The 27728-nt window shown below is 41.5% G+C and overlaps 1 protein-coding gene across 1 annotated transcript in view; it reads right to left on the bottom strand.

Annotated features, from left to right (window-relative positions):
• Positions 1-27728, bottom strand: part of LOC138743706 (serotransferrin-1-like) — a 91222-nt gene that overhangs the window by 9955 nt on the left and 53539 nt on the right. Inside the window, exons 10-16 of the mRNA XM_069899330.1 lie at positions 21941-22037; positions 21448-21492; positions 21071-21235; positions 19314-19467; positions 12789-12853; positions 8029-8213; positions 703-892 (exon numbers count right to left, since the gene is read on the bottom strand). Coding sequence (XP_069755431.1) covers positions 703-892; positions 8029-8213; positions 12789-12853; positions 19314-19467; positions 21071-21235; positions 21448-21492; positions 21941-22037 — 901 coding nt within the window. The remainder of the gene's footprint in view (positions 1-702; positions 893-8028; positions 8214-12788; positions 12854-19313; positions 19468-21070; positions 21236-21447; positions 21493-21940; positions 22038-27728) is intronic.

The raw sequence follows: 27728 nt of genomic DNA, 5'->3' as shown, positions 1-27728 counted from the left end.
AGATCAGCAGGAAGGGACAGTGGACGATGCAGGAGAGCCGCAGACCCCTACAGATCAGTGGGAAGGAATCGTGGCCGACATGGGAGAATCACGGACACCTACGGACCAGCACAAAGAATGATGGACAACAGGACAGACGACACCCCATGGGACCCTGCCGAACAACACACCCCCAACAACCAGTACCCTAACGGGAAGTCCTACACCCCCTCAGCATATTCCCGCCCAATGTCAGGACCCTTGACCCTTAATACCCTCCACCACCCCTGCCCCAGTACCCCGAAGATCCAGGAGGAAAAGAAAACTTCGCCAGATACTGGACTTATGAACACATGGAAAAGAGAAGAAGGGGGGTGGGGAGGGAGACCAAAATTATTTTTAAGGGTGGGTGAATGTGGTGGCATCTTATTACACCACTAGGTTACCAGGGGCCACCACCTGGTGGCCTTGTATTTATAAATCAGTCGCAGCTCATTCTCATTCATTCTGACCTAGGCTTGCACAGAGGCAAGGCCTAGCTGTATATATTAGCCTATTAAAACTAGTGTTTTACTTGCCCGCTGTCTCATGTGGTTGATGCTAGTCGCCATCAAGCCCAAAACAGCAATTAACCTACAAATCCCATGTTTTTTCGATATGCATACATGCAAACTATCAAAGAAAAAAATATGCTGAATATACTCGTATTTCATCAATATTTACCAGGAGGTTGGCAGCTATTGAGTGCTTCCATTGCATTCAGATATTTCTTATCCAGGAAAGATGTCTGGTCTGCCTTGGGGATTTCAATAAGGCACTGAGTGGAATCCTTAAAGAGTAAGTCTTTCCCTAACATCTTGGAGCTGAACATCTCAAATATGTTTTTCTGGGTTCCATTAATTCCGTGTTTAACCTGGAATTAGAAACAAATTTGTCAGTCCCCAGTGCTATCCAACAATTTACAGTAATAGGACTGATTATATTCTGAAGGCATCTAGATGAATGTGGTTTGCCAGTATCAGACACATCCTGATAGGGGTAGATATCCAGAACTGAAAACCAAGATTTGCATCAAAGTCAAAGCTGCCAGTATAATTTCGCTAAAACATAGAAAAGAACCTCAGGGCTTGTCAGAACAAATTAAGATAAAGGCATTGAAACTAATGTTCAGAGGGCCAGTTAACGGAATATAAGGTGGGATAAATGGAGAAAAAACTAAAATGCTGGAAGAACTCAATGGGTCAGGCAGCGTCTGTGGAAGCAGAGATGATCCACATTTTGTCCTGCATTAGGACATGTACAAGGTTGGCTTGATGTATCTAGACTACCAAACACAATATTCCTTTGTTAACCACCTTCTCTCTCTCTCTCTCTCTCTCTCTCTCTCTCTCCCTACCCTTCTTCTGCTCCCTAGCCCCTTCCCTTCATTTTCCTTAGCCCTCTGCCCTCTCCTCCATCATTTCCCAGCTTCTTTGTCTTTTACACTCCCACCTGTATAAAGATAGCCAGCATAAAGAGATGGGTGGGGAGGGTGAGGCAAGGGCTGGTAGGTGCTAGATGGAAACAGATGAGTGGAGAGAGAAGTGGTGATGGGGGGAGGGAAAAGATGTGCAGATGAAGTCAGGAGATAGAGGGGGAAGGAAGGAATTTTAAATCAGCCATGTTTAATTTGGCACGTGAAATCTGATAGATCAAGAGTTCTGTGCAGAGCACATCTACGAGAAATATAACTATATAACCATATAACAATTTACAGCACAGAAACAGGCCATATCGACTCTTCGAGTCCACACCAGTTCACTTGAACAACTCAACTAGTTACCCCCTCCCACTCTCTGCCCATAACACTCCAACCCCCTCATATCCATGTGCACATCCAACCTTCTCTTAAATGACAGAAAGAACCCTGCCGCAACTATCTCCTCTGAAAGATCATTCCATTCTGCCACCATTATCTGAGTGAAGAAGCATCCTCTAACATTTCTCCTAAAGTTTTGCCCCTTACCCTTAACTTATGCCCTCTTGTTCCAACCTCCGCTGTCCTCAGAGGAAAGAGTCTACTCACATCTAGTCTATCTATTCCCTTCATAATTTTAAATACCTCTATCAAATCCCCTCTCAACTGTATACATTCCAGTGAATAAAGTCCCAGTCTCCTTAATCCTTCTCTGCATTCTAGATGTTGTAAGCCAGGCAACATCCTTGTAAATCTTCTCTGCACCCTCTCCACCTCATCTATATCCTTCCTTCAATTTGGAGACCAGAACAGAACACAATACTCCAAACCTAGCCTCACCAATGTCTTAAACAATCACAGTATCACATCCCAGCTCCTATACTCTATGCTATGATTTATGAAGGCCAGCATACCACATGCCTTCTTATCTATATGGGAATCCACCTTCAAGGAACTCTGTACCATAACTCCAAGATCCCTGTTCCTCTACATTCTTCAATGCCCTTCCCTTAACTGCATATGTCCTATTTTGGTTATTTTTTCCAAAATGCAGCACCTCACACTTGTCTACATGAAATTCCATCTGCCATCTTTCAGCCCACTTTTCCAAACAAAGTAAATCCTTCTGTAATCCAAGAAAACCTTCCTCACTATCCACCACTCCCCCTATTTTCATATTGTCTACATATTTGCTTACCCATTTAACCACCCCCTCATCCAAATCATTAATATAACAGATGACCCAGCACCGATCCCTGAGGTACACCGCTCGTCACAGGCTTCCATCCTAACAGATAGTTGTCCACTATGTCTCTCTGCTGTCTATCTTCCAGCCACCTCTGAACCCATCTCACTATCTCTCTATTAATCCCTAGTGACTGAACCTTCCTACTAACCTTACATGAAGAACCTTATCAAAAGTCTTAATAAATTCCAAATAGATCATGCCAACTGCCCTACCTTCATCCAGTTTTCTTGTCACCTTTTCAAAAAACTCAAACAAGATTCGTCAAACATGACTTTCCCTTCACAAACCCGCTCTGGGTGCCCCTGATGAATCCCTGCCTATCCAGATATTTGTACATTCTATCGCTAAGAATACCCTCCATAACTTTCCCCAGCACCGAAGTCAAACTTACTGGCTGATAATTACTTGCCCTGAACCTTGTGCCTTTTTTAAACAATGGAACTACACCCTCCTCCAGTGATCATTGAAAAATCACTGTCAGAGCCCCCACTATTTGCTCCCTGACCTTGGAAAAGTCCCATCAAGACCAGGAGACATCCACCTTTATTGACCCTAAAAGCTCCAAAATTCTCTCTTTACTAATCCCTATCCTTTCCATAACTAAGCCTTTTGCCTCACTTATCTCACATAGTTCAATGTCCCCTTCCCTCGTGAATACAGACAAGAAAAAATTGTTCAATATCTCGCCCACCTCATACGGTTTCTCACATAGTCCACTGTTCCCATTTTCCAGTGGACCTACTCTATCCTTAACCCTCCATTTACTGTTCACATATCTGTAAAAACCCTTAAGATTTACTTTCACCTTACTAGCTATGGACATCTCATACATTATTTTTGCCTTCCTAATTTTCCTCTTAAGGTTCTTTCTGCAATCTAAGTAATGATCATACATCTCATCAATCTTCTGTTTCTTATATTTAGCAGAGGCCTCCCTCTTATCCCGAACCAACTTCCTAATTTTTCAAGAAAACCACGTCCCCCTTGAACTTTTGGTCTTGCCTTTCGGCCGGACTGGAACATAAAGATCCTGTATTCTCAAAATCTCACCTTTCAATACCCTCCAATTTTCCTCTACATCCTTTCCGACAAAAAGATAACCCCACACAACTCTCTGCAAATACCTTCTCATTTCTTCAAATCTGGCCTTCCCCCACTTGAAGACCTTCGACTTCAGACCCGACCAATCCCTTTCCATAATTAAGCTAAAGCTAATGGACCCATGATCACTGGATCCAAAGTTCTCCCCAATGCTCACCTCCGTCACCTGCCCTATTTCATTCCCTAACAACAAATCTTATACTGCTCCCCCTCTAGTGGGTGCCTCCACATACTGCTGCAAAAATCAGTCCTGAACACATTGTATAAACTCTAAGCCATCCTGCCCTCTCACTGACTGTGTTTCCCAATCTATGATTGGAAAATTGAAATCCCCAACCAACCCTATTCCTACTGCACATATCAGCTATTTCCTTGCACATTTGCTCTTCTAGTTCCCTTTCCCCATTTGGAGGCCTATAATATACCCCTATAATAGTAACCTCACCCTTCTTATTTTTTAGTTCTACCCACACTGCCTCCCTCGATGAGCCCTCCAATCTATCTTGCCTCAGTGCTGCTGAGTGCTTACTTCCCTGACAAGTAATGCCACATCTCCCCCTCTTACTTCTCTAATTTTGTCACATATAAAGCAGCAAAATACTGGAATACTGAGTTGAGAAACTGAGAATAAGGGAGGCTAATGACACTGGGGCAGGAGGGAATGTACAAAGAGTATGCAAGTGCCTGTGAAGATAAATATAATGGCAGGAAAAACTGAAAAGTAGACTATTAGTTAAACAAGATATGAGCGTTAAATGTTGTGAGACAAGGCAAAGGGAATATTGCCCTTGGCGCACGTGTACTTTTGCAATGTACATGACAATAAACTCAATATCATTATCAAGAGGAATGACTCTGAAGGGTAAGGTAACCTGGTTACATCTATAGAGGGATTGAATGAGACTGTACCTGGATAATTTGTACAGTTTGGATCTTATTGAGGGAAAGTGCAGCCAAAGTTCATTCATCTGCTCTTGAATGACAGAGTGTCATCGGAAAGTCTACTCAGGTTAAGCCTGAGTAAGTGGTTCAAAGAATTGAGTTGCAATCTGATTTAATAGGATTCAGAGGAGACATAATGGGTAGATGAAGATGAGGGCCATGGCTTGAAATAGGGTTTTCCACAACTGAGATTGGGGAAAAAAACACATGGATCATTGGAATTCTCTACCTTGGAGAGCTGTGAATACCAAGTAAGTCAGCATATTTAGAGCTAAAATACTTAAGATTGTTGGCCTGCTAGAAAAGCAGAAGTTTTGAAAACCCTGAGCCATAATCTCATTGAATGTTGGAGCAGACTATATAGCTTTCCTTTACCGATTTCTCTGGGTTTTTTTTATGCAAGAGATGTTTTTCATTGAAATACGTCAAGGTCAGAATAAAAACACAAGATGAATTTACATGTTTTTCATACATACAGCACGGTAACAGGCCATTTTGGCCCACGAGCCCGCGCTGCCCAATTACACCCAATTCACCCCTGGTATGTTTTTGAACAGTGGGGGGAAACTGATACCCTGGGAAAAACCCACACAGACACGGGGAAAAATGTACCGATAGTGCGGGATTTGAACCCTGGTCCCAGTCGCTGTAACCGTGTTGTGCTAACTGCTATGCCAATCATACTACCCCTATTTATGTTATTTAGCATATTTTCAAAGTCATGAAAATCTTCAAGGATAAAGAAATGACAAAACAATTGCAGTGAAAAGAACACAATGAATAAATTTATAAAGAGAGGGGAAGGAATGCCAAGTAATTGATATTTGGTTGAAAGGAGATGAAAAAAAAACAGAGCTGTTAACACATTTCAATGAATACTTCTTTAAATATGACAAGTGAAATTAACAAAAACCATGAAAGAATAAAATCAGGAAGTGTGGAAAAACACTTGGTATGCCACATACAGAAATACCAGGGGATTATTTACATCCACTTATAAATCCAGACAATCTAATGTCATTCAGAAGAGAATACGAAGAAGGATGTGATGGAAATTAATAAAGATTTGGCAAAATTTGTTGTAAGTAAATGTTTCGACCATACCCAGAGCATGTGCAAGAAAAGTCATTCCCCTTATCTGAATACCTGATATCAGAAATGATCCAAGATCTGAAACTTTTATCATCCATGGTCCCATAATAGAGTTCAGAAATCCCGATCAGAAAACGGGACACAACGGGTCGTGTATGATAGAGTGTTAATGCATATGTAGATATTTGTATTGTAATGTGAATGAATTAATTAATTCATGAATTAATGAATGAATTAATGAATTAATTAATTTTTTAGATGGTGTTCCAAAATCCAAAAAAATCCCAAATAATCCAAAACACTTCTGATCCCAGGCATTTCGGATAAGGGATATTCAACATGCATTTACATGATTTACAATAGATATAAATCTGAATTTCAGAATGAATTTTGTACACCTGAATTACTGGTGAAACCAGAAAACCAAACTAAGCTTAAAAATGAACAACTAAATCCCTGTCACTAAAGTTATTGTAAATTCACAAAAGGAATTTGTGTTGGAAAAACTCAGCATCCACATAAAGTAAAAGACAGTCAATGTTTGAGGCCTGAACCCTTTGTCAGGAATAGGGAAAAAAAGGTTGGGGAGGAGGAGAGGTGGGAGGATGAGGAAGGCAGAGGAGTACTGACTAACAGCGAGAGGTTATAGGCAGATACAGGTAGGAGGGTAAAAGACAAAGAAGCTGGGAAATGATGGAGGAGAGGGTTGAGGGCTAAGGAAAATGAAGGGAAGAGGATGGGGAGCTGGAGGAAAGGAGACTGAGGAGAAGGAGAGAGGGAGAGACTGGGAGAGATTGTTGACAAAGGAATATTGTGTTTGGTAGTCCAGATATATCAAGCCAACCTTGTACCTGACTCCCAAATTTATCAGCAGTGCAAAGGGCCATCAGATTTCCTCTGCACATCCCAAAGTAATTCAGGTTTTAGATGGGCTTTCGTTTAACAATCTCTGGAGGATTTCATTTATCAGGTATCAAAAAAGGGTTCTTGTTCAAGATTGTCTGTTCACTGAGTATACTCTCAACATCCTAACCTGAGGGAAAGATCAAGAGATCATTTCACACTCTCTTTTCATAGAGACCAGTCTACTGGAGCTCATTCATTAATGTCTGAGAGATAGAGGGAGAGCTCAATTTCTATTCAGGCAGATTGAAGTATGATACTCAGAATTATGAATATTAGATACTTTTGATGAGGAAACCATTCTGACCATTCATATAACATGTAGAGTAAATGTTGGTTCAATGTCAGTTTCAATTATCCTGCTGAAGAACTGTCTGAAACAATAAAAGTGAATTCAAGCCAAGACGCATTTATTTGTTGTTCATATCATAACAATTGCAGTGTACTGTGAGAACGAGGTAGCGTTCCTCTGGACGATGGAGCTGGTTATTTACATGGATAAATTACCTCAGAAACTTTTTTTATTAATATGACGTTACGTATGCTTGCCCTGTGTCCCTGGAGTTCAGAAACCTCATGAAGAATATGCTGGTTAGTGTAGCAGGTCATGCAATGCCATTACATCGCGAGCAATCGGGACTGGGGTTCAAATTCCCGCACTGAGTGTAAGGAGTTTGTACATTCTCCCTGTGTCTGTGTGAGATTTCTCCAGGGGCTCTGGTTTCCTCCCTCCCATTCAAAATGTATCAGGGGTTGTATGTCAATTCGATGTAATTGGGTGGCCTGTTACAATGCTGTATGTCTAAAATTTTTTAAATAATTTAAATTTTAAAAATGCAATAAAGAACAACTATTATAATCGATGGGTCACCGTAAGGTTTAATAATCAATTAACAGAAATGGTGCACTGCACTTAGAGGTCATAGGGTCTGCTTATAAGCATCATATGCGGTGACCTGACCTTCCTTGAAGACCAGCTTCTTTGATGATCTAACTTTTTAACCATTGTTTTCAGAAGATAATCAATGAATAAGAAAATGCATGCACTCATCCAGTCTGAAAGAGGGAATTAAAATACACATTACAATATATATCAAACATCAGAATCTGAGGTCATAGATTCAACCAAATTGCATTTTTATCAACTAGTAAATTTTCAATAGAAACATTAGCTGTTTGGGATTCTAGAGGAAAAGAGCCTTATTGAAGGCTTTTTGATAAATCAGTTTGGAGAAAACACATTTTGAAGCTTGAAATGAGTAACTTTTGGCATCAGGTAGACAGGCAAGGAAAAGTTTGCACTCACCTCTTGCTCTTTCAGCAATTGGACAACTTCATCCCTCTTCTCTGGTCGAGTCACAACAGCATGTGCTGGGACTTTAGCCAAATGGCACTTCAGATATTCATTGATTTTGACGACAGTATTATTTGTGCACAACAAACGGTAATTAGAAGATATCAGGTTCTTATTCCATGGTAATAATCCATTCCCTAAGTGAGAGAAAACTTCCATTAATTACATTGAACATAGAACATTACAGCACAGTACAGCCCTTCGACCAACTATGCATATGTACCAACAAAAAATGAAACCCTCCCTAATTCACAACCCTCTATCTTTCTTTCATCCATATGCCTAAGAGTGTCTTAAATGCCCCTAATGTTCCAGCATACACCACCACCCCTTGCAATGCATTGCAAGCACCATCCACAAATCTCTGTGTAAATAACTTACCCCTGTTGGTCCCACTAAACATTCCTCCTTAACTTTGTACAGATGACCTCTGGTGTTTGCTACTCCTGCCCTGGGAAAAAGATGTCGGCTGTCCACCTCTATACCTCTGATAATCTTGTAGGTCTCTATTAAGTCATTTACATTTTCTCACATAAATAAACCAAAAGGCATTTATGGCTGAAATGTATGGTCACACTAATGCTACTTCAATATAAAGGATGCAAAAGAATAGTCCTCAAACATGTTGTGAACCTAAGGTGCATTGATGTTGATTAAAGCTATTTGGATTGATGATGTGTCTTTGACTTAACAGTTGCTATTTATGACACTCATCCATATGACCATCCAAGCTAATGTCAAGCATCCTATTTTTATGGTCTTGAGTACTACAATATACCAGTCTTGATAGAATGAAGGCATCCTTCCTGAGTAATGTATAGATTGGGACAATGGGAATGTGTTTTGGCAGATAATACAAATATTCGGATGCTCAACCCATCACATTTGTATTCCTTTGGTTCTCCTTCCAAAGGGGGTAATGGTTAGTGTAGCAGTTAGCACAACAAATCCGGTGCTGTCTATTTGTATATTCTTCCCATGTCTGTGTGGGCTTCCTTCAAGTGCTCTGGTTTCCTCCCCCCTTCAAAACGTACCAGGTTGAGGCCAATTGGGTGTAGTTGGATGGCGCAGGGTCACAGACCTAAAGGACCTGTAATCATGCTGTAGGTCTACTGTGGAATGGGTGGGAGTCCAAAATTTTAGAAGTCAGGCATTAGTAGATCCTGAGGTAGCTCTGGGAGGGCAAAAAATGTATTAAAAATAATAAGGAACATTTTGCATCTGCATTTGCTGATTGTATGATGAGGGGAGAATATAGAGCAAAGGATTGAACTGGGTTAAATGAAAGGGAAAATAGACGCCACTTGCAAAGCCAGCATATGTTGCTATCTTAATGGTCATTGAGAGAGCATAGGAATCAGCCATTTGAGCATGTCTGTAGACGTATATCGAGTCAGGTAAGCTGACTCTTAAAGATAATCTGGTAATTGTATGGTCACCATAGCTCATTTGTTTTGTTTTAAATTCCAATTTATTTTCTGGGTTTAAATTCATCAAGTGTCATAGTGGGATTGAATTTATGGCCCCGGTTTGTAAAGTCCAGTCTCTCAGTTGCACCTCTAGAAACCACCAATGTATCTAATTTCAGAAAGGTATCTTTCTGAATCTTCTTCTTCTGGTTATCCTTCCCGTCGGATGATGTGGTTCTTTTCAGTCAGTTTGTGGAGTTTGATATGTGCTTCCTGGAGGGGCTGTACAGGCTGATCTTTGACGGGGGCTGCTTGCCACATATTTGGCAGGTGAGGGCTGGAGAGGCAGCAGGGGCAGAAGCTCTGCTGTGGTACTTCCTGGGCCTTTCCTCTGTTGCCTCTTTGAGCTTGTTCTCAGCAGCGTCCACACCTTTTCTGATGGCATCCTTCCACTACCAGCGATCTTGAGCCACATCCTTCCATGCTGATGGGGCAATGACAGCTTTCTTGCGGCTCCTGTGTAGAACATCCTTATATTGCAGTCACTGGCCTCCTCGTTTTCAGGAACCTCTGGTCAATTGGCCATACAAGATGTCCTTGGGCAGTCATCCATCAGGCTTTCTATCAACATGTCCTGCCCAGCACAGTTGAAACTGCTCGCATTCCGGAACGAGAAAGGACCTTCATATTGGATACCTTGTTTCAGCAGGAGATCTTCAGAGAACATAGGTGACACTACCCTACAGTTGGTCAAGCTGAAGTAAATGACTCTGATATGGGCACCACATCTCCCATCCATAGAGCAAGGGTGATATGACAATGGCCCTGTACACCTTATACTTCGGGGCCAACCTGATGTTCTGTGACCAAACCCGATCTTTCAGTTGACCAAAGGCAAAGCAGGCCTTTTTGGTTCTTGACTCAATCTTGACATCTAGAGAAGCTGAGGATGTCATTGTGCTGCCCAGGTAGCAAAACCTGTTGGCAACATTGAGACGAGTGTCATCAATGAGGACAGTTCGTTCTTCACAGCTTGAGCCAGGGGTTGGTACAAAAGCTCCATCTTATTCAGGCTGATTGTCAATCCGTAGCTCTTAGCAGCACTGGAAAAGCTGATCTCCTGTAAGTCTTCAAGAGAGTGGGCAACAAGTGCACAGTCGTCACCAACTGTAGTTCATGAACCACAACATTCTTGACCATTGTTTTACTCTCAGTCTTGTGAGGTTGAGGAACCCACCACCAGCCCTTATTTGTAGGAAGTCTCCTAACTTCAGGTCTGATGTGGCATCTTGAAGAACAGCGGTGAAGAATAATCCAAACAGAGTCTCTTTTAATAAACATAAACCCAACCCACTAGACTAAACAGTGCTTAGATTTAATAAACATAAACCCAAGCCACTGGACTAAACAGTGTTTAGATTTAATAAACATAAACCCAAGCCACTGGACTAAACAGTGCTTCGATTTGTTTTAAACACATGATGTAGAAGTGCAACTTCCTAAATTAAAACCACTGAAAACATTCATATGGGTCAGGAGTGATTATTCTAACTTAAATCAGGTGGAGCTGCACAGAACAGGAATGAACTTTGTAAACAGAATTTTGGTCCCCATATTTAAGAGATGCACTAGCCTTGGAGGCAGAAGAGATTTACCAGGTTAATTGCTGATGACTACTGATGGCTATTCCATCATGAGTAACTAAAGACAGTACAGATTTCAGAAGAATAGGGTGGCACAGTTGGCACAGCAGTCAGTGCAATGTCTTTACAGCGCCAGTGATCGGGTCCGGGGTTCAAATCCCTCACTGCATGTAAGGAGTTTGCACGGTCTCCCTGAGTCTGTGTGGATTTTCCCAGGGGCGTTGCTTTCCTCCCACCATTCAAAACAAATTAGGTGTAATTGGGCACCATGGACTCATGGGCCGGAATGACCTGTTACCATGCCTTATGTATGTTTAAATCAGATCAGGATTTATTGTCATGAACACATCATGAAATTTGGTGTTTGTGGCAGCATCAAAGAGCAAACATTCATATTATAACCATCTTACAGCATTACTATAAAAAAGAAAAATAGTAGTGTAAGGCAGTGTCTTTGCTTCATTAATTCTTCAGGAATCTGATGACAATAGGGAAGAGGCTGTCCTTGTGTCACTGAGTGTTTGTCTTTAGGCTCCTGTACCTTTTCTCCTGAGGGTAGCAAAGAGGGCCTGGCCTGCGTGGTGGGAGTCTTTGAGGATAGAGACTGCTTTTTTTAAGACACTGCCTCATGTAGATCTCCTCGATGGTGAAGTCTGGTGCCTGTGATGTCCCAGGCCAAGTTAACAACCCTCCAGAATTTATTTTTGTCCTGAGAGTTGGCACTTCCATACCAGGTAGTGATGCAGCCAGCCAGAATGTATACCTGTAGAAGTTTACGAGAGTCTTCAGTGACACCTCACAAAGTATAGCCGCTGGTGAAGCTTCGTTGAGATTGTATCAACGTGAAGGCTCCAGGACAGATCTTTGGAGATGTTGACACTGTTATTGACTCGCATGGGCTGTTTAATGCTCCTGCTGGGTGGTTGTTGTTGTTGCATTGAGTGAGCTCTTAAAGGTCCCACAGCCCGACAGAAATTGCAGATTCTGCCAATCCCAAGGTCTGCTAGCGATCTTAGGATGATCATGTTGTCAGATATGTTTGATTTTGTGTTTCTCACTTTTTGTTTGATTTTTAGAAGTTCTGAATGGTTCAAAGAGATGTGATCTAACTGAAATAGATAAGATTCTGAGAGCACATGGTGGGGTAGATGTAGAGATATTTCTACAAGAGAGAGAGTCTCAAACAAGGGGAAATAGTTACATCAGCAGGCAATCTTTTGCAAATGAGGAATGCAGGAACTTTGCAGAGGTTATTTATTGTATTGAATATTAAAAGACATGGACAGAGTAGATTTAAAAAGGTTGTTTTCCATGGTGGGAGAGTCTAGGTCAAGAAGGCACAACTTCACGATTGAATGATGTCCGCTTAGAGCAGAGATGCAGAGGGATTTCAACACCTGGAGAGAGGTGAATCTGTAGAATTTGCAGCCACAGGTGGCTGTGGAGGTGGGTCAATGGGTGTATTTAAGACTGAAAGGTTCCTGATTAACCAAGGCATCAAGGTTATAGGGAGAAGTCTAGGCAGTAGGACAGTAGGGCAGTGGTGGTTGGGGGGGGGGGGGGTGGGGGGGTGTTGGGAGGGGGTGGGGTGTTGGAGGAACCAAACATAATGGGCTGATAGCATATTTCTGTTATGTCTTATGATCTAATTCAGACATACCGTCAGTATTCTCTGGCACAGTTGTGTGTTTAACGAAAGCAACATCACCTGATTCCACAAGGCACCTGAAGTATATTTAAACAAATAATTAGTCCAGAGCATACATGTTTATGGGCATACAGTAAAAAGAAAATTGTGCAGTGCGCCTGCTTTGAAACAATATTACACTAATCACTCTCTCTGGAATATGAACATAGTATAACTGTTCTACCTTGTAATTAAACTTCCTTTATTTTGTATATACAAGAAAGCCTCTGGTATCCGGCATCTATGGGGATTGGTAGATGCAAAATAACTGTATTTTCCAGCTATTTGAAACTTACTTTTACACTCCCTAACTAATATATCTACATTAAGAATAAACAGTTTAAAAGATAAAAATAGTATATTGTATTTACACTGAATAAGCTTCACATGCATGAATTTATAAAACTCAAGTCAAGTCATCTTTATTTATCGTTGATACTGTGCTCACACGGTAAAGACAAGATAGTGTTTGTCCAGGACTATGGAGCATATTTTCATAAATATAAGTTGGAATAGAAGTTAAACACATTAAAATATTAAGACATATCCAGTATTAGTCCCCAGTACCCTATCCACATATCCAGTATTAATCCCCGGTACCCTATCCACATATCCAGGAGCCTAATGGCTTGGGGGAAGAAACTCTTGCCCAATCTGAATGTTAGGGCCTGAGTGCTATGGTACCTCCTGCCAGATGGTAGAAGGGAGAACAGTTTACATGAGGGGTGTGTGGAGTCCTTCACAATGTTTATTGCCTTTCATCTGCATCGAGTGTTGTCGACATCCTTCACAGTAGGAAGAGAGCCCCCCAATGAACCTTTCCACTAATTTCACTATCTCTGCAGGGACTGGAGGTCTGAGGAGGTTAAACCTTAAAGCCTTTTACTTTATTTTCAATCACATTCTTTAAAAACATCACTGCATCTGCATCCCACTCCACGGAACTTCCCAAAAGATTAACAATAAACTTATAGTAAATTAAACCACCCTTCTCTAAGTTTACAGATAAAGCCTCTAACTGGGGTGACTCTTACAAAGCAGAGACACTTTAAGAGAGTCACTCCAATGGCAAGCGGCATCAACCAGCCCTTCATCCTGGGTGACACCATTACTCTTTCACACAACTTGATTCAAACAGTTGCTATGAGCAAACCCCGGCCAAGGATCTCTGCTGGCTAGATATTTGATTCCGTCTTCACCAAAGGCTAATGTGTTACTTCAGAGAATTTACTTTTACAATTTTAAACTTAGTATTTTTTTTTACCTATTATTGTATTCTTATTTATTTTGATTTTTATATCTATTTTCCTCGATCGTTTTTTGCTGATTGTTGAATTCCGGATACCAGGGGTTTACTGTAATATGTCTCATTGCATTTACAAAATAAACTGCTTTAATATCTTCCATTCACATTTCTGAAGACATTGATGACTATGGACCAACATTCAACACTAGCAACAAACTGGAGAAGGAAAATTTTGAACCATTTCAATCAATCTGTGTGGCTGGTTCAGTTGAGACTGTGAACCTTTGGTCTCAATGGGGGTCTTGGCAATGATAAAGCCATTGAATGCAAAGTGTAAGTGCAAAAATTTGTTCAACGTGGTCATCGTCTGGCTGTTCCATCAGTTTACAGTCAAATGTTGTCTTGATCTTGCTACTTTTTGTGGATTAGCTCCTGAGGGTGGCCAACGCAACCCCACTCTTTAAGAAGGGAGGGAGAGAGAAATTGGGAAACTACAGACCAGTTAGCCTGATATCGGTAGTGGGGAAAGTGCTAGAATCAGTTATTAAAGATGCGATTGCAGCACATTTGGAGAGTACCATCGGACACAGTCAGCTTGGTTTTGTGTAGAGAAAATCTTGTCTGATGAATCTACTAGAATTTTTGAGGATGTAACCAGTAGAGTGGATAAGGGAGAACCAGTGGATGTGGTATATCTGGACTTTAAAAAGGCATTTGATAAGGTTCCGCACAGGAGACTAGCGTAATAACGAAAAGAGCATGGTATAGGAGGTATGGTATTAACATGGATTGAGAATTGGTTGACAGAAAGGAAGCAAAGAACAGAAATAAATGGGTTCTTTTCAGGATGGCGGCCAGTGACTAGTGGGGCACCACAGTGCTCAGTGCTGGGACCACAGTTATTTACAATATATATCAATGACTTAGATGAGGGAATAGAAAACAGCATCTCAAAATTTTCAGGTGACACCAAGTTAGGTATCAGGGTTAATTGTGTAGAGGATTTAAGGAGGGTTCAGGTTGATTTGGACAAGTTAGGTGAGTGGGCCAAGAAGTGGCAGATGCAATATAATGTAGATAAATACGAGGTTATCCACTTTGGAGGGAAGAACAGGAAAGAGGATTGTTATCTAAATGGTATCTGTTTAGGAAAAGGGGAAATGCAGTGAGACCTGGGTGTCGCTGTGCATCAGTCATTGAAAGTGGGTATGCAGTTATGGCAGGCAGTGAGGAAGGCGAATGGTATGTTGGCATTCATAGCAAGTGGATTCGAGTACAGGAGTAGGGAGGTCCTGCTGCAGCTGTACAGGGCCTTGTTGAGACCACTCCTGGAGTACTGCATGTAGTTTTGGTCACCTTATCTGAAGAAGGACACCTTGCCATGGAGAGGGTGCAGAGAAGGTTCACTAGATTAATACTAGGGATGGAAGAAATTGCATATGAAGAAAGGTTGGATTGACTAAGCTTATATTTGCTGGAATTTAGAAGATTGAGGGGGGATCTTATAAAAAAATATAAAATTCTTAAAGGATTGGACGTACTAGATGCAGGAAGGTTACATCCGATGCTGGGAAAAACCTGGTCCAGTGGTCACAGTTTAAGGTCTTTTAGGACTGAGATGAGGAACAATTTCTTCTCTCAGAGAGTGGTGAATCTGTGGAATTATTTGCCACAGGAAGTAATTGAGGCCAGTTCCTTGTGAATATTTAAGAGGAGGTTAGATTTCGTCCTTGTGGCTAAGGAGATCAAGGAGTATAGTGAGAAAGCAGGAACCAGATACTGATCAGTCATGGTCATAATGTAGGCTTGAAGGGCCAAATGACCTCCTCCTATAACTATTTTCTATGTTTCTATGTTTTATGTAAACATTCCCACACTAACCTTGTGATGGAAGGAAAGTCATTGATCAAGTAGATTAAAGAGCTCCTCATGGGACTGGGAAAATCAGTGTCTAATAATTACATTATTGTGAGGTATGTCTCCATCTAATGCCATTCCCCCTTCGTACCCACTGACTTCAGTTGCACCTGGGCTCCTTGATAAGACTAAAAGACCACAAGTCATGAGAGCAGAAAGGCTATTCAGCCCATTAAGTCTGCCCCACCATTTAATCACGAGTTGATTCATTTCCCCACTCTGCCCCACTGCCCGGACACCTCCCAATAACCTTTGATTCCTGAATCTATTAATTTCTGTCTTAAATGCATCCTATGAGCTGACCTCCACAACTGCCTGTGGCAACAAATTCCACAGATTCACCTCCATCTGGCTGAAGAAATTCTGACTCATCTCTTTTCTAAGCTGATGCCCACTTCATTCTTGGAAGTTGTGGCTCCTTGTCCTAGATTCTCCCACCATGGGAAACAATCTTTCTACATCTACTCGGGTCACACCTTTCAACAGTTGAAATGTTTCAATGAGATCCCCCCTCATTCTCCTAAATATTCAAGAATACAGCTCCTCATATGATAACCCTTTCATTCCCGGAATCATCCTAGTGAGCCTCCTCTGAAATGAGGAGCCCAAAACTGCTCACACTCCTCCGAGTGAGGTCCCACCAGGGCCTTATAAACTCTCAGCATCACATCCCTACTCTTCTACTCTATTCCTATTGAAATTAACACCTGCATCACCACCATCTCAACCTGCAAGTTTACCTTCAAGCGATCCTGAACAAGGACTCCCAGGACCCTTTTCATCTGGGTATTTTCCGTTCTCTCCCTGTTTATAAAATAATCTGCCCAATTATTATATTTCATTTGTCACTTCTCTACCTATTCTCCTAATCTATCCAAGTCCTTCTGCAGTTTCCCTGGTTCCTCAACACTACCTGCTCCTCCTCCTACCTATGTACCATCTGTAAACTTTGCCATAAAGCCATTCATTTCATAATCCAAATTGTTAATATTTAACATAAAAAGAAGTGGCCCCCAACACCAATCCTGTGGAACACCACTAACAACTGGCAGCCAATCAGAATATTATCATTTGATTCCAATACTCTTCTTCCTGCCAATCAGCCAATGCTCTACCCATGCTAGGTCCTGTTATACTATGGGCTCTTAGAACCTTAAAACATTACAGCACAGCACAGAAAACAGGCCCTATGGCCCTTCTAGTCTGTGCCGAACTATTATTCTGTCTAGTCCCACTGACCTGCAATCACTTCTTAGCCCTCCATACCTCTCCCATCCATTTAGCTGTCCAAATTTTTCTTAAATTTTAAAATTGAGCCTGCATTCACCATTTCAGCTGGCAGCTTGTTCCACACTCCCACCGCTCTCTGTGAGAAGAAGTTCCTACTCATGTTCCCCCGAAACCTTTCCCCTTTCATCCTTAACCCATGTCCTCTGGTTTGTATCTCAACCTACCCTCAGTGGAAAAAGCCTATCTACATTTGCTCTGTCTAAACCCATCATAATTTTAAATACCTCTATCAAATCTCCCTCATTCTTCACGGATCAGGGAATAAAATCCGAACCTGTTTAACCTTTCCCTGTAACTCAATTCCTGAAGCATGGACAATATCCTAGTAAATCTTCTCTGCACTCTTTCCAGTATTAGGTGACTAAAACTGCACACAGTACTCCACGTTTGGCCTCTCCAGTGTCTTATACAACTTTACCATAACATATTACCAATGCCTCCAAAATCTCTAGCACTATTTCCTTCAGGACCCGAGGGTGCAAGCCATCTGGTCCAGGAAACTTAGACTATTCAGCTTTCTGAGCACATTCTTCTTTGAAATGATAACTGCACTCACTTCCCTTCCCTGATACCCTTCAACATCCAGCCCACTGCTAGTGTCTTCCAGTGTTGTCAAATACTCATTTAGTTCCTCTGTCATCTCCTTGTCTCCTATTATTATTTCTCCAGTGTTATTTTTGAATGGTCCGATATCTACTCTTGCCTCTATTTTACTCTGTATATACTTAAAGAAGCTTTTTGTAAATCTTTGATATTATTTACTAGCCTGCTTTCATACTTCATATTTTCTGTCCTTATTCCTTATGAGTTTTTTAGTTACCCTTTGCAAGTTTAAAAAAAATTCCCAAACCTCTCTCTTCCCACTAAATTTTGCTTCGTTGTACCCCCTCTCTTTTACTTTCATGTTGGCTTTGACTTCCCTCATCAGCCACAGCTGTGACATTTTTCCATTCAAATATTTTTCTCTTTTTTGGTCTGTATTTATCTTTCACCTTCCCCATTTCTTGCAGAAACTTCATCCACTGCTTCTCTGCCACCTTCCCATCTAGTGCCCCCTTCCAATCTACATTGGCCAGTTCCTCTCTCATGCCACTGTTATCCCCTTTACTCCACTGAAATACCAACATGCCTAGCTTTAGGTTCTTCTTGTTAAATCTCAAACTGAACCCAATCAGATTGTGATCACTGCCTCCAAATGGTTCCTTTACACCAAGCTCTCTAATCACCTTGGGTGCATTACACAACACCCAATCCAGAACATCTGAATCCCTTATGGGTTCATCAACAAGCTGCTCTAAAAAGCCATCTCATATGCTTTCTATGAAATCTCTTTTTTGCGATCCAGTCCTAACCCGGTTTGCTAAATATATTGCATGTTGAAATCCCCCATGACATTGCCCTTCTGACACATCTTTTCTATCTGTGGCTGCAATTTGTTGTCCTCATCACGGCTCCTTTTTGGAGTTCTGTATATAACAACCAACAGCGTCTTTTTACTCCTGCCATTTCTCTACTCAGCCACAATGATTCGACATCTTCTGATCCTATGGCACCTGCTTTTAATGATTTAATGTTGTTCCTTACAGCACTGCCCTCTCTGCTTATCTGCCTATCCTTTGGATAAACTGTGTATCCTGGGACATTCAGCTCCCAATGACATCAATACTTTAGTCACAACTCTGTGATGCCCTCGACATCATACCTGCCAATCTGTAGCTGTAGTACAAGGTCATCCACTTTATTTCTTATGCTGTGTGCGTATAAATACAAAACTTTTCACCCTTTATTTGTTACAATTGACTCAGTGTCCCTGTTGCATTGTAAAGCATCCCCTTGGCTGCAATTTTGATGGCACACTTAATCAAACATTGTTTTGATGTCAAGGGTAGTCACTCACACTACACCAGAATTCAGATTGTAGGTCACTCGTTGAAATGGGATTGTGAGGGTGTTGACAAGCACAAAAATTTTAGGAGGACACATTCCTGACCATTATTAATCATAACTCATCTGCATTTAAGACAGAGGAATAGTTGGTACTGTACCTGAAAGCTCCAGAATAGCCGAAGAAACGTTCATTGTTGTTAGCTGCACATTTATTTTTTACATCTAGTTTGTCTTTCATACCAATGCACAGGGAACACAGTCTTTTATTTGATTTATCCGCACCAGGAGCACAGCTTTCACTGAAATATGATGCTTTGTTCAAAGATAAAATGAGTTAATTTTGATGATCAATAAAATAATTTTAAAACTTTGGTGTTATCTCATCACTGACTGTTATGTTCTGAGACTTTGCTGTAGACTTAACCAGCGTGTACTCAGCTGAGATGGAAATCAGACTGGAAATTCTAGTAGGGCTGGAGTTCATAAAAAGAGCACTCCATTACACAATTTGGCATGGAACTCACATTAAGCAGGATTCCATCTTGTTTGTAAAACTTGAAACTTTTTCTTTCTCCTCTCTACTGGAAGAATGTCACAAATTCTCTATAAGTGCACACCACCAAGAGGCTGGTAAATTTTTGTTGACAGCTCACATCATTTCTCTTACTGGCTCCTTTTTAACTGTAGACCAGCAAGGTAGTATTCTGAGTTCCATCATCTGAGCAAACTAGGTGGTTTAATTGTCTTAATCCAAGAGCAAACCATTCAATTTAAACTGGCAATATCGGTCCACTGCACATGTCTGACTGGAAAATTATTCTGTTTCTACTGGGAAAAAATAATAATCTCAAGAACTTTAATCAAAAGCTCCCCACTCTGGAAGAATTTCACATTTGTATGCTCAACATCATCTGAAATAGAAACTAAAGTTATTTTCTCTGCAAATATCAGCCTTTAATATTGCTGTTTAGTCTATAAGACCACATAGGTCTTGTTGCCTAATCTGACTCCAAAGTTGGATCATACCAATCATATTTTAAGGTAATGATTCCAACCTTTGCTGGCAGTTGGCATGCTGCATTTTGGTAATGCCAGTTAACTCTGACTGAAGCATCATCCCTTTCTGGGGAATTACCCAGTGGCCCAGAACTCCCGTTCTATATTCTTTTGTGTGCCAGAGGTTAAGGGTTGAGCACGATAACAATCGAATCAAGTTCTAAATCTGATCTGTGTAGACACCACCTCCCACTGGGGTAAATATTAAAGCAAGCAACCAGGATTGTAATGTTGGAAGTAGGCAAAGCAGCTGAAGCTAAGAACCCTGTAAACTGTTGTCAACCTCATACTGGCAATCGACAGCTCACTATTCTGCACCTATACTTGGCATGCAGTATGGATTTCTAAACATGGAAGAACTCAGCACAACTTAATTAAATAATTCATAAGGTAACAAAGAGGGGTGAAGGAATTTTAGTAAAGCATTTGATACATTTCCACAATACAGATTGATCAAGAAAGTAGAAGCCCAGGCATCTAAGGGAAAGTAAACAAGTTAGCTTAAAAGTTAGATCAGGTGTGTGATTCGGTACAGGAGGATCCATGCAGTTGTGTTTTGCAGAGACTCTTGCTTATTGTGTTATCAGTGTAAATCATTTGAACTTAAGAGTCGGGGTGATAGTTATGAAGTTTGTTGATGATTATAATGAGCAAAAATGTTCCAGCAATCAGAAACAAGGACAGGATGGAGAAATCTGAGGACTGAAAGGGAGAGCAAGGACATCAATAATAAATATTATTCCTGTCCATTGACACTGCTCCCTATTTTTAACTTTTAATAGTGTCCAGGAACATGGGAAGAACTTTATTTCAATTAATTTAAAATTTTGCAAGGGAGGTGTATGTGAATCATACTTACAATTATAAACGTCACAAGCTCTGATTTTGCCTTCCTTAATAAGGGTTCCCATGGGAGTGTTCCACCCTGCGGTACGCCCGATGGCTGTGTGACAGGACTTCTTGCCCTTCAGTTTCTCCCAGGTCAGGCTTGGATCCTTCACAACGGCCACAGCATAGTATGAGGCTGTGAGATGAACACAAAAACACTTAAAAGTCTCAATAGAAAATAATTAGGATGCTTAAGTTAGGGTAGGGTTGGGCATTGAAATTAGATTTGGATTGCTTCAGCAAAAAGTAAAGAGAATCTGGATGGGATGTTCCTCAGTGATGTTAACTTGTATGGTCTAGGGGCACAAATGCAATGAGGTGACTGGGAAGTCCATCCATTGTACTTACGTGGGCTTCCTGCACTAGCGACCTTTTTGCACGGTGCAAGGTTATCTATAGAATGAAAGGAAGAAGTAAAAGCTTAAATAATTCCAAGACTATGGTCTGGAACACAAATTAGTTCTCACATATAAAGTGGGGCCTTAGCCTCAAAATATGAACTATACATAGGCTGTGGGGAAATTTTGTAGCACACTGTTGCACCAAAATTAATAACCAAAATCCACAGTACACATAAGAGAAGAAAGTTGTTTCACTATTGATGGATTAAAGGACTATTCCAAGGTTCACTATACAGTGATAGATGAAAATCCTTTTATAAGACACATCCTTGCCAATCCAACAATCATCTTCAGCAAGAAGTTCTTCTAAGGGAATGAGCTTGAACTGTGTGAACTGAGGAATAGAAGTTCCCCATACAAGGATTTTGAATAACTTTCGTGATAAAAGTAATTTAACTCCAAATTAAGACAATGATTTTAAACTTGGCACAGAAACTTACGTTTATTGTAATACTCAGCCATAACTGCAACAAGACCACACTTTTCGGCAATGTAAATTTGTCCACCATCAAGAGTCACCGCATCAGCACTGCCAAACTGGAATGAAAGAAATATTAGGAATATTTAGGTTGTATGTGTCTCTCTTTGCCTCTCCCTCTCCCTCTTTCACATCCCCTCCCTCCCAAAATTCTGGCACTTATTATGGGCAGGTCAAGAGAGATGCTGCCATATCTCACTCAGACATCAATGCTCTATTATTGACTAAGAATCACTGCCATCTGGATTTGCCAAGTGGACATCCGATTTCTCTTTAAATTATCCATTTTTGAAACTTCTCTAACTGCTTCACAGAAGGTATCTTTTAATGTGTTTATATAACAAACAAGAAATGATCAAAAATGTAAAAGACAAAAGACTGCAAAGGTTTTGAATGTACAGATAGTAAAAACAATGAAATGCTGGAGGAACTCAGCCAGTCTTGCAGTGTCCATAGGATATATAACGGGAGTTTCGGGTCTGAGCCCTTCTTCAAGGAAAGAGTGAAAATAGGAAGGTGCCTGAATTAAAAGGCTGGGGAGAAGGGGAGGGATACAGACTGGAGATGAAAGGTGAGAATTGATTTGGTGGCTCTATGAATACAGAACTGGAGAGAGAGAGAGAGAGAAAAGGAAAGAAAGAGTGAGAGAGAGAGTTAAAGAAAGGAGAAATAGTGATAGAAGGGGGGTGGGGGTCGATGTTAATGTTGGAGGGTGCCCTGAAGGAATATGATTGCCCCCTTCGTATCTACCCCTGTGACAGCAAGAAGTGCTGCACACCTCCTCCTTAATCAGTATTTGGGGCCCCAAACAGTCCTTTCTAGTGAAGCAACACTTCACTTACGAAACTGTAGGGGTCATCTCCTGCATCCGCTGTGGTCTCTCAGGATCAGAATTTCATTGTCATTAATTCATTGTTTTGTGGCAGCGTCACAGTGCAAACATTCAAATAAACCACCCTACAAAAATAAATCAAAATAGTGCGCAAAAAAAGTCAAAGTAAAACAGTGCCTTTGGTTCATTGATCATTCAGGAATCTATCTGATAGCAGTGGAGAAACTGGACCCACACTGGGAGGTGGCTTCATTGAGCACCACAGTTCTGTCCACTGCAATAATGGGGATTTCTCAGTGGCAACCCATTTCAATTCCCCGCCCAACGGCTACTCTGACATGTCTGAATGTGGTCTCGTGCATTGCCAGACAGACACCACATGTAATTGGTGGAAGAGCACCTCTTCGTGTGCCTACAGCCAGCAATGTTGATGAATTTTGTGTATTAGTACATGACAGTAAAGGAATCTTGAATCTTGCTCCCACTATTGCTGAGTACCTACTGTCTGTCCAAAACACATACCCCACACACCTCCTTTAAACACCCACCCCCTCACCTGAACGGCATGTCTTCTAGTAGGTGGCATTTTTACTCTGCAAATATGATTCCAACATTCCAAGGAGAAATTAAATAAACACGATGGATCAGGAAATAAGATGATCAATGGGAGAGTACACATGAACAAAAATAACACCATCAGCTGCCCAGTTTTGACACTATATATTTGACATAATTCAGTACAACTCCAGTTATCTGAAATGGTTGGAGTCAGGCCTATTTCAGAGAAATGTTTTGTTCGGAGAACCGGTCATTTTTTTTAAAACAGCCCAAGAGCAACAGAAAATTACTTGTAACCATGTTTCTTCTTCTTTCTTTGGCTTGGCTTCGCGATCGAAGATTTATGGAGGGGTAAATGTCCACATCAGCTGCAGGCTCGTTTGTGGCTGACAAGTCCGATGCGGGACAGGTAGACACGGTTGCAGCGGTTGCAAGGGAAAATTGGTTGGTTGGGGTTGGGTGTTGGGTTTTTCCTCCTTTGTCTTTTGTCAGTGAGGTGGGCTCTGCAGTCTTCTTCAAAAGAGGTTGCTGCCCGCTGAACTGTGAGGCGCCAAGATGCACGGTTTGAGGCGATATCAGCCAACTGGCGGTGGTCAATGTGGCAGGCACCAAGAGATTTCTTTAGGCAGTCCTTGTACCTCTTCTTTGGTGCATCTCTGACACGATGGCCAGTGGAGAGCTCGCCATATAACACGATCTTGGAGAGGTGATGGTCCTCCATTCTGGAGACGTGACCTACCCAGCGCAGTTGGATCTTCAACAACGTGGATTTGATGCTGTCGGCCTCTGCCATCTCGAGTACTTCGATGTTAGGGATGAAGTCGATCCAATGAATGTTGAGGTTAGAGCGGACACAATGCTGGTGGAAGTGTTCTAGGAGCCGTAGGTGATGCCGGTAGAGGACCCATGATTCGGAGCCGAACAGGAGTGTGGGTATGACAACGGCTCTGTATACGCTTATCTTTGTGCGGTTTTTCAGTTGGTTGTTTTTCCAGACTCTTTTGTGTAGTCTTCTAAAGGCACTATTTGCCTTGACGAGTCTGTTGTCTACCTCGTTGTTGATCCTTGCATCCGATGAAATGGTGCAGCTGAGATAGGTAAACTGGTTGACCGTTTTGAGTTTTGTGTGCCCGATGGAGATTTGGGGTGGCTGTTAGTCATGGTGGGGAGCTGGCTGATGGAGGACCTCAGTTTTCTTCAGGCTGACTTCCAGGCCAAACATTTTGGCAGTTTCCGCAAAACAGGACGTCAAGCGCTGAAGAGCTGGCTCTGAATGGGCAACTAAAGCGGCATCGTCTGCAAAGAGTAGTTCATGGACAAGTTGCTTTTGTGTCTTGGTGTGAGCTTGCAGGCGCCTCAGATTGAAGAGACTGCCATCCATGAAGTACCGGATGTAAACAACATCTTCATTGTCGAGGTCTTTCATGGCTTGGTTCAGCATCATGCTGAAGAATATTGAAAAGAAGGTTGGTGTGAGAACGCAGCCTTGCTTCATGCCATTGTTTATGGAGAAGGGTTCAGAGAGCTCATTGCTGTATCTGACCCGACCTTGTTGGTTTTCGTGCAGTTGGATAACCAAGTTGAGGAACTTTGGGGGGCATCCGAGGCGCTCTAGTATTTGCCGAAGCCCTTTCCTGCTCATGGTGTCGAAGGCTTTGGTGAGGTCAACAAAGGTGATGTAGAGTCCTTTGTTTTGTTTTCTGCACTTTTCTTGGAGCTGTCTGAAGGCAAAGACCATGTCAGTAGTTCCTCTGTTTGCGCGAAAGCCGCACTGTGATTCTGGGAGAACATTCTCGGCGACTCTAGGTATTATTCTATTTAGGAGAATCCTAGCGAAGATTTTGCCTGCAATGGAGAGCAGCGTGATTCCCCTGTAGTTTGAGCAGTCTGATTTCTCGCCTTTGTTTTTGTACAGGGTAGTAATGATGATGGCATCACGAAGGTCCTGAGGCAGTTTTCCTTGTTTAAACAACAACAAATAACAAGGTAAGGCTTCTTAAGCATTAAAATAATGTTTAATTCTCACCAAAAAAAATGCTGGCCATCGCCGATCACCAAAACAAACCCACCGATGGCCTGCTCCTGCCCGGGAGCCCAATGTCTTCAGCCTGAGGTCCCCACTGCTGATGTGGCTGGGATCCTGGAGTCCCCAGTCAGTCCAGCTCCGAAAAAATTTCAGACAAAAGAGGATTTCTGATTTGTTTTAAATATCCTCATTTATCCGAATTTGTTTTTTTTAAAATTAGATAATTGAGGATATCAGAGAATCCAATTTTGGATAATCAGAGTTGTGCTGTAATATTTAATAACTTTGTTATTATTGATAACTGAAGCAATCAAAGTATTGAATTGTTCACAAAGTCAAGGTACATAACAACATAGAAGGAAATAGTTGAGGAACTTGAAAAATACAAGATTTATCATAGTTTCAGTCCCATAGACTGCAGGCATACATACACTTTCAGAAAAGTCTTAAGATCCGTCTTGAAAAGAGTTGATGCATAAAATGGTAAAAAAGAATAAAATCAAGAATTTCAAGAGTGGGATTCAATGCGGAACGATTAACACATCTTTATAGGTGAAATCATTCCAGACAATTTTGAGGGGATCTCAAATCGTGTGAATAAAATAAACATTGTGGAGATAGTTCAGTTAAGACACATGAAGACAAGTCATGAAACCAGTTATGCCTTTTTAATTTTTCTTGGCATAGCTGGTTCATGATTTACTCTAAGTCTTCATGTTGCCAATGTGAACAATATCCACAGGGCTTCCTTTATCCAAGAGATTTGAGATCCCTTCATATGAGATTCGGTATCTCACCAAAGGCTCTCATAAATTTCTATAGGTGTTCCATAGAGAGCATTCTGGCTGGTTGTATCACCGCCTGGTATGGAAGCCTCAACTCTCAGGATAAGAATAAACTCCAGAGTTAACTCAGCCTGTGACATCACAGGCACCAGACTTCACTCCATTGAGGACATCTACATGAGGCAGTGTCTTAAAAAAGCAGGCTCTATCCTCTGTTACGAGCCCAGTGGACCTATAAACCCAGCAGCAATAGCTATTCACCAAGACAACTGGTTACTTAAATAAAAGTTGCTTTTAATTATCTTTGAACATGAAAACAGAATTAAACTTTAACTTATCACTATTGTCTTATTTAACCTAACTTAACCCCTTCTAATTCTAAACGCACGTGTGTGTAATGTGTGAGTACGTTTAGAAAAGTTCTTTCGTCCACAATCCAATCTCATTTCTCATTCTTCCAAGTTCACTGGTTTCAGGCAATTCTTATACTGTGCACAGAATTTAACATTTATAAAGTGCACCAGACTTTGATGCTTGAAAGATAAATGGTAACCACTCAGGAAATTTCTTATCAGTTTTCAGAGAGAGATTGTTGTTCCAGGACACCCACAACTGATTCCTTTTAAATCAGCTATTCCAGTGTCTTACTGACGAAAATTTCCCCTTCAGGGTTCACCAGATGATAACCGCTTACTTTCATGTCATCACAGAGTTCGTTTTTGTTTCACTTATTCCAAGTGAAACATTAGACAGCCAGTCCTCTCTTCTTGCATGAACCATAAGGGCTTTGACCAGGTTGTCTTACAAATGGGCTTTCCACAAGCTTGCCAGCTTGTCCTGTTCTATTCCCAGCTACTTCTGCTGGCTGTAACACTGTACAAGTGATCTGTGTGTGTGTGTGTGTGTGTGTGTGTGTGTGTGTGTGTGTGTGTGTGTGTGTGTGTGTGTGTGTGTGCGTGCGTGCGTGCGTGCGTGCGTGCGTGCGTGCGTGCGTGCGTGCGTGCGTGCGTGCGTGCGTGCGTGCGTGCGTGCGTGCGTGCGTGCGTGCCTCTCTCTCTCTGAGAGAAGACCATTTGACTCTCTCTGCTTGCAAAACCACATAACCCCCTTAGAACAGCAAGCTCTTCTTCAGACAATATGTGGCTCCAACAAGCTCTTTTATCTGTTGCCCTTTGTAAACAACAATCCACCAGTGAAGTTTCCCAAGCACTCTTTAAGGCTCTTGCAAAAGCTCTGAGGCCCCGATACATCTACCATGGGGCAGAGCTCCAGTATTTCAAATAAGATCTGTTTTAAAGTGTTTGTATGTGTCCTACTCAAACAAACCTTTCCCAATTTATCCCCCAAACACACACATGGGGCTTTATTGTCTTATTTAACCTAACCCTTTCTAATTCTAAGCGCACGTGTGTGTAATATGTGTAATAATATACACATATGTGTGTATATACATATACTGTGTATACTGTGTCTGCCTGTCCCGCATCGGACTTGTCAGCCACAAACGAGCCTGCAGCTGACGTGGACTTTTTACCCCCTCCATAAATCT

Source organism: Narcine bancroftii, chromosome 9, assembly GCF_036971445.1.
Source record: "Narcine bancroftii isolate sNarBan1 chromosome 9, sNarBan1.hap1, whole genome shotgun sequence".
Lineage (NCBI taxonomy): Eukaryota > Metazoa > Chordata > Chondrichthyes > Torpediniformes > Narcinidae > Narcine > Narcine bancroftii.
The sequence above is the reverse complement of the archived record's forward strand: the minus strand, read 5'-3'. Positions and strand labels throughout refer to the sequence as shown.